This window comes from Canis lupus, chromosome 19 (assembly GCF_011100685.1).
Source record: "Canis lupus familiaris isolate Mischka breed German Shepherd chromosome 19, alternate assembly UU_Cfam_GSD_1.0, whole genome shotgun sequence".
In the NCBI taxonomy this organism is placed as follows: domain Eukaryota; kingdom Metazoa; phylum Chordata; class Mammalia; order Carnivora; family Canidae; genus Canis; species Canis lupus.
In genome coordinates, this window is record NC_049240.1 from 44165858 (window position 1) to 44184751 (window position 18894).

An 18894-nucleotide genomic window follows, 5' to 3' on the forward strand; every position below is an offset into this window, starting at 1 on the left:
CCAGGAGAAGCTGCTCTTGGAGTCAGACCCACGAGGCTATAAAATGCAGCTCCTATTTTCTCTAGTAGAACAGATTAGCGAGAATGGCTTAATCTCACTATGGCAATTGTAAAATTGGACAAATAATACTTCACAGGGTTGTGTATTTGGTAAAACATTATATGTTCAGATAAATAATGTTTAACAGCATATTTCTCTGTGACCAAGACATTATACATTTTTAGTGACTTGTTATTTCCCTTGCCAACCTTCCCCTGGGAAAATCAAATGGAAACAGAAAAGATCAACTTCAAAAGGCTTTCCCTTCTAGGCTTTTTTTTTTTTTTTTTTTTTCCTTCTAGGCTTTTGCAAGTTCTGTTCCACTCACTGCTTCTCTTCATCTGGTTAGCTGCTTCTTTTTTCTGGTCTCAGCTTACATGTCACTTCCTTCAAGAAATCGTTCCTATCCACTAAATTCTGTGTTCTTTCCTGGGTTCTGCAAACCACTGTATTTCATTAATTGTCTTATGATATATTTTGTATCTTTTCCAGAATCACATTAGATTGTAAACCCTTTGAGGGTGGGAAATATCTCTGATATTGCTGCTTTCTCAGTGCCTAATAGTGACAGGCCCTTGTAAATCCCAAATATGTTTATTGACAAATTGACTAATGAAACAAAATTGCTCTAGTAAGCAAATGGTAAAAATGATCCCACCATGTCTTCAAATATGGTAGACATATATCTATATTCATAACTTTTATAATTACTTGATAGACTATGGTTCTAATACCAGTTACAATAGATAAAATGTCTGGGCTACTGTCAGGTACTCCTAATGTCATAAACTTGAGATATTACTTAATGTCTGTATTTATTGCAGCCAGTGGGAATAAACCATTCAGGTGTATTTCTAATAAACTAAGTTCTAATTGAAATTATAATGGTTCTCCAAGCAGATTACTAGAGAACTTTATGTTTTTTTATTTTTTAAGATCTTATTTATTTATTCATGAGCGACACAGAGAGAGAGGCAGAGGCATAGGCAGAGGGAGAAGCAGGCTCCATGCAGGGAGGCTGATATGGGACTCGATCCCAAGACTCCAGGATCACGCTCTGGACCGAAGAAGGCACTAAACCACTGAGCCACCCGGGCTGCCCAAGAACTTTAAAAATATCAAGGAGAAGACAAACAGATTGCTATTTGATTTTAATACCAGGCTTTTAGGCACAGATTGAGGTGGTCCTCCCTGGCCCTTTTGCTCTAATGTTATTACTATTAACTACTAAAAACCTCAGATATTATTGACCCCATATTTAACACCCAGATTTATTTTATTTTTTTATTTTTATTTTTTTAATTTTTATTTATTTATGATAGTCATGAGAGAGAGAGAGAGAGAGGCATAGACACAGGCAGAGGGAGAAGCAGGCTCCATGCACCGGGAGCCCGATGTGGGATTCGATCCCGGGACTCCAGGATCGCGCCCTGGGCCAAAGGTAGGCACCAAATCGCTGCGCCACCCAGGGATCCCAACACCCAGATTTAATGGAAAATACATGCTCACTCTTTTCTTTTATTTATATTAGAAATCCTTGCTCCAGATCTGCACAAAATGGAGCTATATTTGTTCTTAAACAACTTGCTTAAAGAATACCCAATTTTACTTTGCCATTATTTATCTCTGTCTCTTCTCCCTGGGTGCTTCTGTTAAAATTAATTTGCATTTGGACCTCAAGATTTTATATTGCCATTAGAATCATGAAATGTTTTTACTCAGCACAACTAAGAACTGATGTTTTACCTCCCACTAATGGACCTTTAATTAGGCACTGTAATGAACCATTATGTCATTCCTTCATTTATGGAGAAAAGATTTTGTGTATGCAAGATACAATTTTGACAGAACACCAGGTCCTCTGAACCTTGCCGACTCACATATAATAGATCCTAAATTTATTATGCTTTTGTCAGCTGTTGGATTTATCATTTTAATGACACTGTCCACAGACTTATATTGCTGCCAAAGCACAGCATCACCATACTGCAGGAATGTTTGTTGACATCTTGATCAACAACTCCTGGGGTCCAATTCTGACTGTAATATTACTACGTCGGGACCTTGAGCAAGTTATTTAACCTCTGTCTAAGGATTAATTGGTTAATTTTAATAAGTGCTTTGCAGTAAAAGGTGGGAAGTGCTATCACTGCTAATAGTGATAATAAAATGATAATGCAGCCTTTTATAATGCATCAGGCTACCTCAGACTGTGATTCTATTAAGTTGCCAATTAAAATATATGCGAACTGAATTTATTCTTTTTAAGAAACCCAATTGCTATAATGATGGCCACATAGTATTTTTTCAACTTAGATCAAAAAGAATAAAAAATGGTGATGCTTCAACTTAATTTTTTTTAAAGTTAAAAAAAAAAAAAAAAGATCAACGTTCTATGATGATGGACCAATTGGGAACAGAGAAAAGCTGCACAGAAAAATACCAGATGGTTGTACTCTGATTAAATCTAGCTCTTGTACTTTAAGTTGATTGTTCTTTTATTAACTTGTCTCTAAACTGCTTTCATTTATTTATCTATGATTATTTATTTATTCAACAAATGCCAATGTTGGATGTAATCTCAAAGAGGTCATCTCAGACAAATAGGTGGAATGCACACAATTAATAATACCAAGCAAAAGTGAATAGAAACAGACAGAGGTAAAGAAGTAGTGACTTGAAAGTTCAAAAGAGAAAGAGATTCATTCAAACTGAGGGCAGATGTAAACAACTTCAAAAAGGAATCATCCTTTAAACTGGGCAGAGACAGATAGGACTTGGCACGGAGAGAGGAAGGTGAGAAAGAATCCAAAGAAAATGCATTCCAGAGGAAGGGAATAACAGGAGAAAGTTGCAATGCCATGGGAATTGACATGTGGAGAAGCATGATAACTGTGGTTTTACTAGAATAAGGGAGAGGCTGCAAAAGTGGTCTGGATTGTAATGAGGGTCTACATTATGCAAGGTAGTAGTTGGTGTTGTCCCTGATGCTTGGAAGTCTTTCAGGGTTGTGAGAATATTGGAGCCAAAAAGAAAAAGTCCATGAGTTGGTAGGTGGAAGTTGTGCTGAAATATCCTGCTATGTTGGGAGGAGAGTGGGGAGGGGAGAGCCACGAGGACGTAAGCAAGGTGTGTAAGCAAGGTGTGACACCTGTATATGACCAGATTGTGTTTGCTAGATAAGCTCTGCTGGCCTATAACACATATTTAAGAGATAAAGCTAGGAAAGCGGTGTGAAAAGAGCATTGGCTGAGGGTAGTGGCATCTAAGGATGTCAAGATGCTGGCCTGCATAAGCAGAATATACACTTACAAAAGAAACAACAATCTGAAACCAGATTTGTCTCCGCTGCAGCAGAAATGGCCGCCTGCTATAACAGAAGGAAAATATTTAATATTGTTCTTTATTCTCAAATTAAGTCAGTGCAGACTGTTTGATTTGATGCTGTTCCATGTGTCTCCTGCAGTGAGCAGAGACCCAGGCTACTCTTTGTAAGGGCCTCAATGATATCAAACCACCTGGGGGCCAGAATGTTGAGTAGATTTTAGGAGGTATGGTCTGGAGTTGGGTTACCCAGACAGAATGCTGGCTCCCCATTTACTGTGACCTTCAGGAGGCTCTTGTGCCTCGTCAATAGCCTCCCCTGTAAAATGAGAAAATGAGAATAAAAGCAACACCTAGTTCATTAGTGGGATTAAATGGACTAATAGAATTAATGCAAAAAAAAAAAAAAGAAATGACCACAGGAGTGTCTGGGTATAGAAAGATCTCATTACATATGGTTGAGACAGAAAATAATTCTTTTTATTATGAATACAACATACAGCTGTGGCTATTCTTTTGAGGTAGGTATAGAGGTGCAGAGAGAAAGAATGGAGATCAATTAGTAATAATCCAGGTTAGCAAAGCTGGAAGCTTCGTTCAATGAAGGTAGTGGGGATGGAGCTGGTGAGAAGTGTTCAGATTCTGGGCCTGTTTTAATGGGAAAAAAATGAGAAAGAAGTTCGTGTAAAAGAAAGAAAGCAGTCAAGAATGAATCCAATTAGGTGATAGGGATCAAGGAGTACACTTGTGATGAGCACTGGGTGTTGTACAGGATTGTTGAATCGCTGGATTGTACACCTGAAACTACTATAACACTGTCTGTAGCTATACTGGAATTAAAATAAAAAAATAGATATAAAAAATCTTTTAAAAAATGAAGTTAGTTAGATCAAAAAAATAATAAATTCATGATACTTGGACCTGAGTGATGGGTGTTTCCTTTTATAGACACAGGGAAAACTATGGTAGAAGCAATTTTGAGTAAGAAAATCAGGTTAATAATTGAAAGCCAACTCAAACTGTCAAATATACACATAAGTATCAAAATCTGGAATTCAGGAGAGACGTTCGCCTAGAAATATAGATTCAGAATCATCTGTATTTGGATGATCTAAAAGTCATGCAGTTAGTTGAAATCATCTAGGCAGTAGGTTTCAATTTCAGTCACACATCTGAAACATGTGGAAAACTAAACTGTATGGCAGTCTCAGAGAATCAGAATCTTTGGAGATGATGTTTGGGGAAACTGTATCTTACAAAACTTTATAAAAACTGTTTATTCTAATGTTCCAATTTGTATAGAAATTACAGGCTCATGGAGTGAGTGTTTTGAGAAAAAAAAAGAAATTCAAGTACAGTCATGAGCCACTCCAATGTTTAAAGGTCAGGGAGAAGAGGAGGAACCGGCAAAAAATGACGAAAAGAACTGCTAAAATGGGAAGGGAAACAAGAAAGTGGTAAGAACAATTGAAACAATTGAACAATTGAAAATATTTTAAGGAGGGAGTGATTTACGGCTGACTGTGGGATAAAATAAGAATTGGTAACTGGGTATGAGAACATGGACGACAATAAAATAAATTAACTTGATTCTGATGAAAGATATTTAAGCAAAATAGTGAAGATAAAAACCTGACAGAGGTGAGGTCAAAAGAAAAATAAAGAGGAAACTGTAGCATGTGACAACTCTTTAGAGTAATGCTACTGGTAAAAGAAAAATAGTAAGTCAGGAAATGAAGTTGTGGGTCGAAGGAGTGTGGGCACAAGGTGAGGTTGTTCGAGATAGAACTAGGGAGAGAGGAAAATATTGATAAAGGAGAAATATGGGAACAGTTGTAAGAGATGTGTCCATGAGTAGCTAAGAGGGATCGATGTATGAGTGGACAGTATAGCATTTGGGGTAGCATGAGGTTCCTCCTGGTCATAAGGAGGCAATCTATGGGTAGAAGATAAAGTAGTTCGAGAGACGTGATGGTGGGAGCTTGTGGCAGTTCTCTTTAGTTAGCTTCTGTTTTGATCAATGAAACAGAAAGCAAGTTCTTGAGCTCAGGATAAATCTGGGGAGCAGGTATTCAAGGTTTGGGAAGAAAACAGAAGATATGACATAGATACTTAGGAGAGTCAGTAGATTAGCAAAATACAGTAGAAGCCACAGTAAGTGCCCATTTGGAATTAGTGATAAAATCTCAAGTGAGGCCGGTCGGCATGAGCATGTGCTTTTCTTCAGTTGCATCCAGCCATGGGGCACTGGTTCAGAACAGGTGGACAATTGGAGTTAACCATGATTACAGTTTTCTAGGAAAGTGCAATAGAAGGGAAGAAGGAACAAGGGAATTGTGGGTATATACTAAGTCATGATTACAGTGATGGATTATAAGTTAGGGAAGGAAGAAACATAGAATCTTTAAAATGAGAAGGATGAGGAACAGTATAAAATACTGTTGGAGTTAGAGTGACAGAGGGAGGGACCCTGAAAAATCAGGGGCTGCTGAAATTGAGATAAGGGATGGAACATGGAGATAAGAAAACTACTTAACGTCAACCTCAACGCATGCCCTCGGACTGTCTGGTGGGAGTTGCTGTCACTTACAGTACTGACACCTGTCTCCAGTGTGTTCGGCCTGGCAGTGGCAGGAGGGCTGGTTCCCGGCAGTCACGCTGCAGGTGCCTCCATTTTGACAAAACTCCTCACAGACTGTCTTACCACAGTTTGGTCCAGTGAACCCCAGGGCACAGCTGCAGGTGGGTCTCCCTATTGGAAAAGAAAAGGTAACAAAACGAAGTTATTTGGCTAGAATGGTTTATCTTCACAGAATCCTCACTAGACAAGAGACAGGAAGCCAAGATGCTGGTCAAAGTGGGTCCATACTTCCTCTGTGACTGTAGGCAGGAGCCTGACCTCTATGCGTCTGCATTTTCCCACATTCCAGTGAAGCCTAGGTTAGAAGATTAACTCAGGTTCACATCAGGTAAAATAACCAGAGCTCATTTTACGAATAATTACACATTTATACAGGTGTGTTATGCTCTGAAGTGCTCACGTTATTCTTTGTACTTCTCTCTTCATGTCCATTTTGCTTTTTCCAATCATTTTATTCTACTCATATAGTAACGTAGATTGTATCAGCCATTAGAGTATAAAATAGAGACAATCATAATCCTATCTCTCAGTGTCGAATCATCATGGACCACCACTGCTAAAGCATGAGCTTAGACTTATATATATATATATTTTAATAATTTTAAAATGGGCATACCATCTATAATATTTATGCAATTAGTTATTTTAATCGATGTAAATTTATACACCGCATTTAGTGTATAAGCACTTAATAAGTCCTATTTTATTTCATCTTGTGTTTTTTTATTCATGGGAAAGGACTGTCCCTTATAGTCTAGTAAGATGATTTAAAGTCTAATGTTAACAGCACATGAGAGCAGATCTAATGGATCATCTATGGATATTTTTCTTTATTTGCTCTGTGGAAACTAATATCACAAGTAAAGGTGAGCAATCCTTTAGGGTGCTTGGAACATAACACAGTTAACTGTTAGATCAAGAATGAGTCTCTCTAACAGCCTGGAATGTCAAGGCCTGGGTAGAAAATGGAGTACCGAACCAGCTCTGTAGGAGAGACTCAGGAAAACAAAACGAAATAATAGCTATCATTTGTAATGGGGAATAGCGAAGTTTGGAGGTTGTACAAATGCAAAGAAATCACATGAAAAAGAATAAAAAATAAATTTAAGTCATAGATCTGAATTAACTAGGACTCGGAAGTGTCACCCAGTTGACTAGCATCAGAGAATATCCAGCCATCGCCTCTCTCACCTTTGTAGACATGAGGTATAATTAGACTGGTCATAAAAATGTATGAGTAGAAGTCTTAAGACTTGAAATGTGAAAATGACATAAGTTTTCTCTATTGTCATAGGTTGTACATTTTTTTGAAAAGCACTCATAAGTGAATAAAATGCCTCCAAATGAAAGCCACCTGCCTTTCCAAGAGAATAAATAAATTGAGTTTCCATAATTTATTTATTTATTTTGCATCGAAAGCTCTCCACACCCTTAAACATGCTTGAAGCTTTTGCTTCTCAGTGAAGAAAGTTACATACATTTTTAATGGTGAGTAGCATTGCTTTAAAACGTATGCATAAATGTTATTAGTTTGGTGGCAGATAAATGCCTATTAGTAGGTTGGGAAACAAGGTAAATTTTATGTACATTAAAAGCTGAGTAACATCGTGTTTTCCATTCCCAGAAAATGGCTTTAAAACTTTTAGCTAAATATTTTTCTTATAATGGTAGCGAATTTTCTAGTTGTTCCTTACATATAGACAAAATATCTTCATGGGAACAATAATGGGTGAAAGACAAAGTCACAAACAAGGGAATGAATAGTGGTAGAAGATGAAGAGGACAGCAAATTGTTGGAACACAGTTACTAAGGTAAATGAAAGCCCTGAACAAAAGAAGTAGTTCCTCTTCATCAACAAGAACCAGTGACTGCCTTACAGAGAAATAGAACATTTAAACAGGGACACAAATTAACATGAGCTAAATGTAAAACAAACAGAACAGAAAATACAGGAGAAATCAAAATGCATTAGGCTAATCATAAAAAGTGCCATATGGTGGTAGGACTTCAGCACCGTGGATTTATGTTTTTCTCCACTATTTTCTAGGTTTCTTTAAATTAAGAGTGAAAAACATTAAAATGAGAGAATTTTGAAAGAAACAAATGCAACCCACGAAGGCCCTTGAAATTCATTCTGTCCCAGTCACTGAGGGAATGACACCATGCTTTCATCTCATCTGTAGCTGTTTTGAAACTAGGGCAGAGTGACCAGGTTGTCCCCCACTTCCACATCCAGCATCTGCCTCACATCATTTAGATCCTGGCTGAATTATTTTCAAAAGGCTCTTTTTCTTCCTTTAAAAGGAGGATTTCTCTCTGACAAGTAGAAATCTTCATATTCAGGGGAACATTACCAACTTGAAACTGTGTGTTGATACAGTAGATCTTTTGTTTGCTGATGGGAGATGAACCATCTGTCACAGAGTTTTATAATGGGCTTCCATCTAATATTTTCACGACTCTCTCTGGGTGCGCCCTAACAAGTTGCATTGGATTTATTTATAAAGATTTTTTAGGTAGCTCAATTTAATTTCGGCATTTGAAAAGGCAACAATAGTGTTACGAAGACTAAGGTATAGATTTATAGCAGTGAAGCATCCAGGGAGCTTGGGAGTTGACAGCTTACAAGAGTGGTATAATCAAAAAGAGCATCAATTAACCTGAGGGAGGAGGGAGAGGATCAGTTTGTTGCCTCTACTCAGTCTAGTTTTTATAGCATTCAAACCTGAAAAGTGTGAGTTGTCAGACTGCCTGGTTATAGACTATCTGTACCAATTACTGGTTGTGAGGCCATGGGCATCACTTCTCTGCTTCTTTTTCCTTGCGCAAAACATGGAGATAATAATATGGGGTTGTTAGGGAGAATCATAGTAAATGAAATGAAAAGTAAAGTAAATGAGATGATAGGTGCAAAGCATTTCTAAAGGTACGAGGCACATAGAGAGCACTCAATGATACTTTGGCTCCAATTGTTTATTATTATTACTGTTGTTTGACAATTGAGCTTCGCCATTTATGACTTTGTAACTGCGTCCTAAAAAAGACACTGTAACATTCTAAGAAAATCATTTGGAAAACTGTCTTAAATTACACATTTAATGTTTGTTATTTATTTAAGATAAAATTAAATTTGAGCTTGCATGGCAGCGATGGGATAAAGCAGAAATTCTCCATCAACCTTACTCTCAGACTCCAACATCTTTAACTTTGAAGGATGGGTCTTTCTTTCTCTTTACTTTCTCAACATATTTAATCCTACACTTTAAAAAGAAAACACACACACACAGAAACTCCACATGAGAAACACAAACAATAAAGCACACCTAGTATTTTTATCAAGTCCATTTACTTGTATACCTTCAACTTTTGATACATACTTGAGCTTTTTTTTTTTTTTAAAGAGTCTATACTCATAGCTTCCAATTCTACCAAACAAAATCTTCCATCGTAAAGTCACATTCCAATCCTTCACTGGGTTTACAGTTTTAATTTTTTTTTAATATATAAAAAAAGGTATCTTAATCTGTTACTTCTTTGTTATTTCAGAAGAGAGGACAGATCCCTCAATATGTATGTATTGTTCACATCAAGCACTTCTGATTCCCTAGTGGTAAAACAGGTTTAGGGATGGAGAAGTTAATGTGTGTTTTCTTTACTATATATTTATCTCTGATCTCTTAATCTCTAAATCCACTGATTTCTTTTCAATCATCCTCCTCAGATGTTCTCCATAATTTTACACATTTTATTCTCGAAACTTCTTATTTTTTATCACACATTTTATTTCGCATCTCCTCTTGAAAATTCTCTCTCGGTTTCTAAGACATTACTATTACTGATTTCCGTATCTTTTTCTGATTGTCCTTTTCAATTGCTTTTATGCTTTTTTTCTTTCTCTTAAAATATATTCTTCTAAACTTCTTTTTGGTGATATAATACAGTTTGATGGCTCCAAAAATTATCTCTCTATCTGAATACTACAGTCTCAGTCTTCTGACTCTGGACTCATTGTCCTTCATAACTGACAGACCATTCTCTCTTTGTCCTAGGCTCATCAACTTCCCCATGACCCACAAGAGAGAAAATTCTTCTCATAAATATTGTCCTGGTAGCATATGTGATTTCTGTAGACTAATGATTTCTCCCAGTGCTGGGTCTGCTCCATACTCAAGTTCGACACTATATGTTAGCAAAGTGCCTTACTAGCTGTGTACAACAAATGGAGCTTAGTTTATTTTCTTGATTAATTTATTATTAATATATCTGCGTCCATTCGTAGATAAATGGAAACTTGTTGCATACATCTTCTAAATGTGCCAGCAAATTTTCATGCAACAAGGTAAGTAAATAATAAACTACTGAGATTTAACTAGATAACTAATAGTAGCTAATGTCAAATATGGCAAAAATATAATTAAAAGTGCTAACCATCTATAGTCGATATTAAGGAATATTCACTGACACAACTAAAGATTGTATTGCTCATAAGGAAAACAGAAATGGGTGCCTGCTTGGCTCAGTAGGTTAAGAGACTGCTTTCGGCTCAGGTCATGATCCCCAAGGATCAAGTCTCGCACTGGGCTTCCTGCTCAGTGGGGAGTCTCCTCCCTCTCTCTCTCTCTACCCCTCCCCTGGTTTGTGTTCTCATTCATTTACTCTCTCTCTCAAATAAATAAAATCTTAAAAAAAGAGAGAGAGAGAGAAAAATGGAAATGTCTTGGATTCTCACAGAGTTCTTGAAATTTCACTGGTACGTGGCTCTTACATACCTAAACTAGTCTCAGTAAAAATGATTAATTCTGAAATAGTTCATAAGAATATTTAACAAGAACTAAATAAATTTGGCACAAATAAAATTGTTTGTTTTTTGGCATTAGATCTGGGAATCAAATATTGTTAGATATTTATTAATTGTGTGGCTTTGCAAAACTTTCCTCACTAGATCTCATTTTGCATCTCATTCTGTAAAATGGTGCCAGTGATGCCTACTATGTGCTGGTAAAACACATCATACAACGTCTGCCACATAGCATGTACTTAATTGGTAGTATTAGTAGTAGTAGTCGTATTGAAAAAAAAGTAGTAGTCGTATTGATATTATAATTACTATTAGTATTATTATTAAACAGATTATTAACCTAGGTTATTATTTAAACAACTGAGTACATATGCTTTTATTAAAAAACTGCATATGGAATCCCAATACACAGTTTTTCCATATTCTTTTGAAAATAATATGCCCATACCCTATCCATATAGACCAGTTCAAATAATGTTTTAAAATATATAATAAAAATGGAAACTTTTCTATTATATAGATAGGTAACTACATGGATAGCATAAAAAATTATCATTAGTCCTTGTTAAATGAATGTTAAATTTATATGATTTTGTTATAGTTTTTAGATAAATGGACCTATTTGATTATATGTTACTTTTAGCTATATAGTCATAGCCAGTGATTTCTCTGATATGGACAGACTATTGCTGATTTTCAGTGATAATAAGTAATGTCTTAGAGCACTGACTTTTGAATATCCTAGATTCTTGGATTTTAGTGTTCTTACTTAGCCACTCAAGCTCACATCTGAAAAATAACACAATGTTAGACATAATAGAGTGATAAGGATTAAATAAAGTAATATGTCTAAGGAATTTGACAGAGTTTTTAATATTTATTAAACATTTAAAATGTAGTAGGCACTATAATAAAAAAAATTAGGTTGTTAAACTTCCAAAATATTATAATTACTGGATATATATTCCATATAGAAATCACTATTTACTTGCTAATAATTTTAGAGTAAAATTTGCTGTGTAGCTTTTGGTCAAGTAATATATGAATAAATCTTTTGGTCAAGTAATATATTAATAAATATCAATCAATCAGTATGCTCAAAAGCCTATATTCATATTTGAATATTATAAATGTGTATCTGTTGGGATTTTTCAGTGACTTGATATACTACTGGTGTCTGTTTTTAAAAGCTAGATTTATTTAATAAACGGTTTTTAAGATGATTATAAATATGCTACTCTTCAGTGTATTTAATCAATATTATATGACTAAGTAGGTAAAATTATTTCTCTGCTCAATATTGGACAAATAAATCATTACTCTTTTTTTTTTCTATTTAAACATAATGCTTGAAAATGTGTGGTTGATTGCCATGAAGGAATGCTAGCAAAAGTAATTACATATGAACTTCCTATGAGACAGTGACAGTGTTTATTATTTCTGAGGAGTAGATACCTGCTAGTGAGCATCATTAGTCAGTTCTCTTTTCAAGCAATTTATTGAATTCATAGTCATTTGTCAATGTGAACCCTGATGCATCTTAACCCTTACTTGTTGAGTAAGTCTGGTGCTTGTAAATTTTTATTCCTGGTTGTAATGTTTTCTACCTAACAAGTTTTCAATATATACAGTCATTGTTTAATTCAAATAGTCTGATGAATACATTGAGTCTAGGTAATAGAATTTCATTGACATTTAAACTGCAGAGCACATTAATAAATGATTATATTTAATGTTCCACAAAAATACTATCTAAAAGTTACATACCCTTTACTCATGATATCTTTACTATTTGAACAAAAACCACATTTTTGTTATTTTATATAGGAGAAAAATAATAAGCTGAGAGACAAGTCACCATAGCCTCATTTGGTTAGATACTAGATTGCAATCAGAAAGCCCATCTCTTGACCCCTAATGCCCAAGACCACTCTGCTTTTTGAAATCCATCTTCACTTCTGACTTAGATTCAAGTAATAAAAGTTTTGAATGCTTAAAAAAATTGCCAGTCTTTTTTTTTTTTTTGCTAGTCTTTTTGATAAAGAGATTTGACATTCTACTTTTCTACTTTATATAATGTTTTCCTGAACAGAAAGTGAGTGCCCATTTATACACAATTTTAGTAAGTTGACTGTAGCTGTCGAGTTGTCTTAAGTATCAAAAAGATTACAGAGAACTATTCATCAAAGCCTGAAAAAGAAAAGGAGGAACTGGATTTTACCTAGCGCCCTCCCAGATACTACTTAATATATTCTGACATGTTTCAAATTATAGGTCACAATCTATTTATACTTCTGGAAAGTTCGTTTTCAGCCAGTTTTGAAAATGAGACTGAAATATTTTTGTCCTTTTTGTGAGGAAGGAAGGAAGCCAACTCAAACCTTCTGAGATTAGCTTAGAAAGCCATAAGACTTAATAGTTCAGTACCACTTTCACCATGTAGTTCAGATGAATCAGTAACTGATTCAAAAAGTCAACAGCAGAATTAAAAATCTTACTTTCAGCCACTCATAGTTTTTTTGTGAAGGCGCAAGGATTGAGAACAGCACCTGGAACTCAGTAAGCAGTTAAATATATGTTAATTACCATGATCCTGGCAATAATAATTATTATTTAAGTTTCTAATAATAATTATCATTACTTAATTTTTAATTCTAACAGCAATGCATGTTAATTGTGGAAGTTGGAAAAAACAGACATAAAAAGAAGGACCTATTTCCTTATACAGATGCTTTATTTATGCATTTTTTCCATATTAGGCTCATATTATATAGTTCTATTTCTTGTGCTTTTCAACTTTAAAATACAATGTAAATTATTGGATCTTATGATGTTTCCATTTTTAATTTTTGAGAAGCCTCAAAATTCCATTTTTCACAGTTGCAACAATTTGCATTCCTGCCAACAGTGTATGAGGGTTCCCTTTTCTCCACATCCTTGTTAACATTTGTTATTTCCTGTTTTTATGATACTAGCCATTCTGACTGGTGTAAGATGGTATCTCATGGTGGTTTGGATTTGCATATCCCTGATGATTATTGATGCAGCATTATTTACAATAGCCAAGATACAGAAGTTATTTAAGTATCCTTCAATAGATAAATGAATAAAGAAGGAGTGATATATATGTGCAATGGGATATTACTCATTCATAAGAAAGAATGAGATTTTGTCATTGTAATGACATGGATGGACCTAGAGGGTATTGTGTTAAGTGAAATAAATCAGATAGAGAAAGACAAATTCCATATAATTCCACGTATATATGGGATTTAAAAACAAAACAAATAATAAAGAACCAACCCATAAATACACAGAACGAACTAGTGGCTGCCACAAGGGAGTCAGTGGGGGATGGGCAAAATGGGTGAAGGGGAGTGGGAGGTACAGACTATCAATTTTGGAATCGATAGGCCACAAGGATGAAAGGAATCCGCATATAGGGAATTTAGCCAAGGATACCTGTAATAGCGTTGCATGGTGACAGATGGTAGCTATATTTGTGATGAGCATAGCATAACTTACAGAGTTGTCAAATCACTCAATTTTATACCTGAAACTAATGTAACATTGTATATCAACAATACTTCAATAAAAATAAAATAAAATACAATGTGAATATTTTCCTATATTATCATATATTCTACAATTCTGGTTTTATTTATCATATAACATTCATCTTTTAGATACGCTATATTTTACATATTAACTATTTGGATTCAGGTTTTTCTCTCCAGTTTTATATTCTAAAAAACACTATATTGAACATCTTTACTTCTAATTTTGGGTTTTATCATTATGTAATACTTGGAATATGTTTCTAAAAACGACATTATTTAATTAAAGAACACGGAAACTTTTTAAACCTCTTGGTGAGTACTTCAAAATTGCTTGCTTCAAGATTTGCACCATGAACATTTTCTTCTGACAGTGATTTAAGGATGTTGGTTTCATCTATGTGTGACTGGGCTCCTCCTGCACTTCTTCCTTTCCAAACTCCTTATTTCTCTTTTTTCCCTTCTTTTGTATATTTGTGTACATGTGTGTGTGAGACTTGTCTTCTGCCTTTTGATCATTTTGCTTTCTGTTTTTTTTTTTTTCTACTCGATTTGCTATGGGTATGTATTTCTATGTCACTTATTTGTTAAAACTATATGCCCTTTTTATGTTTTTACTTTTACATTTTCTTTTTTTTTAAATATTTATTTATTCGTGAGACAGAGAGAGAGAGAGAGAGAGAGAGAGAGGCAGAGACACAGGCAGAAGCAGAAGCAGGCTCCATGCAGGGAGCGTAATGTGGGACTCTATCCCGGGTCTCCAGGGTCAGGCCCTGGGCTGAAGGCAGCGCTAAACCCCTGAGCCACCTGGGCTGCCCCTACTTTTACATTTTGAATATAATATTCCTTATATCCTTAAAAAGCAAGTAGGACCAAATATCCAGGGCTCTTAGTACTCTCTAAATATAAACAATATTTATGTTAAGGAAGCTAGGACATCAAGCTTAAATTAAATTAAAAACAGCTCTCATTTAGATAAAAGTGGAAGAAAAAAGTGGAAGAAAAACAAAGATGGGCAGTTTAAATGCACGTTCACCCTTTATCAAGATATTATTTAGGTGATTGTAAACTTTATGTCCTAGGTACAGATGTGACTCAAGAGACATCAGTATTTATGTTTTGTCATTAATCTCAGGATGTTTTGAGGGTATCCAAAAGTTCCTAGCTTAACTTGCTTTTTTAGCAAACATTTTTAGGGTAGCCTTTTTTTAAAATCATATTTGATGGCAGCCATATATGCCACCTTAATATTTGGGGGCAGTGTTCTTGATAGAAAGAGCCTGAATGAATGAGAAAGAAAAGTCTTACCATCTACTTATTATTTTTTTAAGGACTTTATTTATTTGACAGAGAGAGAGAGAGTATGCAAACAGGGGGATCATGAGAGGGAGAAGCAGACTCCCCACTGAGCAGGGAACCCCATGCTGGGCTTGATTCCAGGACCCTGGGATGTTGACCTGAGCCGAAGGCAGATGCTTAACTGACTGAGCCACCCAGGCGTCCTGCATCTACCTGTTGGAGTGAGAAGTAGTGAGAATAATTTTTTTTTCTCTTTTTCCTTTCCTTAAGAGGGGCCACTGTCTTCCTGTTTCAGTTCTGAAAGCAAAATCTTTCACTGCCAAAGTCCACAGATGTGGTAATAGGGGGAGTCACAGTGAGAGCTTCTGCTTTCTTCTTTCCATATTTATTTAAGCATCAATACAAATGTATTATCTACTAAAAAAAAAAAAATAGCACTGTCACTCCTTTGTCTAGGCAGTCCTGCTTTTGTGCATTTTCAAATTCCCCAAATTAAAAGTTGCCCTCCCCACTGCGTAATTTCAAACTTTATGAGTAGGAGTTTTCGGGTATATTGCCCCAAATTGATAAACTCTCTTGCTTTACTACTCTAAATCAGCTGTGTAGAAAATCGTGATTCATTTTGATATGAAAATTAAAAGTCTAAATAACAGAACTCAAGAGTATTGAAAATACCAAACAACATCAATATATTTTAGAAAATAAATATTTATAAAAGTGAAGATTAATTGTAAATATATATAAATATCCTCATTATATTCATGATGAGAAACATTCTTAAATTCTTCTCTATTTTCTCTAATAGAATGATTGAATAATTCAGTACTTTACTCTCATTTCCATTATTTTGCCCAAGGCAAACTTTATCTTAATATCCTCCTAAGAGCAAGTCATAGAAATGAACTACATGCACCCTTGTCGATATAATCAATGTCAAACGATTTCACTTTGTGGTACTTTCCTGTATGGATAGAGTCCACATATTTTAGTTTTAGCTTTCTCTATAATAAAAAAAAAAAAAAAAAACTTAAGGAATGAGGAAATACTCATGTCTAAGATGCAAAATTTTAATTATGCCTCTCAGATGTGTGCTTTTAATTAACTGGTGACATTTCCTTTGTTCAATTATTATAGTCCTATACAACTGTCATAAACTTATAAATTTTAATTAAAGCTGCCCCAAACCCTAGTCATATAGTGTCCACATAGGAATTTGCCAAAAGGCTTAACTGTAAGTAAACCAACAATGAATAAATCCATGAATTGCCCGCTGGGATTTGTTTAACAAATTAACATTTGTGTGGAGATAATGAGGTTCTACAGTCTATAATGCCAAACAATGTTTTTATAAAACCATATTTTTAAAAGTAAAAAATGCTTTGTAGATGACTTAATTTGATATATTATTATTATTAATTAGATGCTGTAAGACAATAAACTACATGGCCATATCTCAAATCGAATTCATATAAAGACTCATTTATATTACTAATTTGAAATATAATTTTTATGAACATGTTATCTATGTGAATCAAGATCTACCTGGGTGCATAGTTAAAATTGATATGCTAAAAAAAGTAAAAAATAAAGTAAAATAAAATTGAGATGCTATAGATTTTAAGAATACAGCAAGATCTGAACAAATGACTTCAACAAAATATTAAAAATTGTGCTATATCCAATAGAGTTCTGGATCCATTAATAGGACAGTAAATTCAGTGTTTTATAGAGATTTGTCTTTGTGGATCCATTTCAGGTTGAATAGATACTTGTAGTTTGGAGTACCAAACTCTTTTCCATTTAAATATTTCTAAAGGCAAATAGAAGAAAACCATTTCGTTGTAATCCAATAATTTTTATTATCATAAAGAGAAAATTAACAATCAAATAATAAAATCTTTAAACAAGTCATTTATGTAAGAAAAGCTTCTTCTCTCCTAAAAGAAAACGTATCTATGTCACCAAAATACAATTACAGGTCATATCAGTTTGCCACATATTCAATCAGTTTTCGTTTGCATGGTCCCAGCAGTACAATTTCTCCCACAATAGAATATATTCTACTGTAAGGAGTAGCTTCTCATAGGCAGAATGAAAATATATAGTAAGACCTAGTACCTTTTTATTTCAACTTGCTGAATATGTTTTCAGAATTCCATTAAGCAGCTAGAATACTTTAATTATCAATTAATCAGAAGTCAAAAATATTTATAGACATAAAATTATCAAATTTAAAGAAATAGTAATGCTTTTACTATTAGAATGCAAATCAGAAACAGTTTGGTTCCTCTGAACTCCATTGAAAATGCTTTTTCATGTGGCTCTTTCAGCTAGCATTATGCTAAATACTTCAAAGAATAGCATAAGCAATAAAAACAGTGAGAACTCCCAGTAAGACAAATTAACTGTGTAGGGGATGTGAAGATCATATGGATTAATTTTCCATTTGACTAAATTTGCATTTATTGTAGTAGAATTAAATGTGCATAAATTTCACTCTCATAGTTGCATAGTGTCCTTTGCATTGAATTTTGGAATTCACAATTTATTTTTTATTATGCTTTGGGGTTAATTTTTCCTATGGGAACATATCTTAAATATAATAGCACTAAGTAGAAAAATATGTTTTTAGCAAATACTTTTTGCAAACAGAGCTATTGTGCAAATTAATAAGAATTTCAAATGTATCTTAACATATAGTGACCTGATATTTTCAAAGCATATTATACACTACATTGCAATGCCAATAAACTAGTTATGATTTTAGATAGATGATTTTAGAAGTGGAACAAAATAAAAATAAACTGTTGGGACTTCATCAAAATAAAACACATCTGCACAGTGAAGGAAACAATCAACAAAACCAAAAGGCAACTTATAGAAAAGGAGAAGATATTTGCAAATGGCATATCTGAGAAAAGGTTAGTGTCCAAAATATATAAAGAACTTATAAGACTCAACACTCAAAAAATAATTTTAAAAATGTGCAGAATATATGAATAGACATTTTTCCAAAGAAGACATACAGATGGCCAGCAGACACATGAAAAGATGCTCAACATCACTGATCATCAGGGAAATACAAATCAAAACTACAATATAGCTTCATATCCATCAGAATGGCTAAAATCAACAACACAAGAAACAACAGGTATTGGCAAGGAAATGGAGACAGGGGAACCCTCTCACACTGTTGGTGGGAATGCAAACGGGTGCAGCCACTCTAGAAAATTGT

At 34.5% G+C, this 18894-nt stretch overlaps 1 protein-coding gene across 1 annotated transcript in view; it reads right to left on the minus strand.

Annotated features, from left to right (window-relative positions):
- The window catches only part of LRP1B (LDL receptor related protein 1B), a 1959891-nt gene that overhangs the window by 56824 nt on the left and 1884173 nt on the right, over positions 1-18894 (minus strand). Inside the window, exon 84 of the mRNA XM_038565111.1 lies at positions 5954-6115. Coding sequence (XP_038421039.1) covers positions 5954-6115 — 162 coding nt within the window. The remainder of the gene's footprint in view (positions 1-5953; positions 6116-18894) is intronic.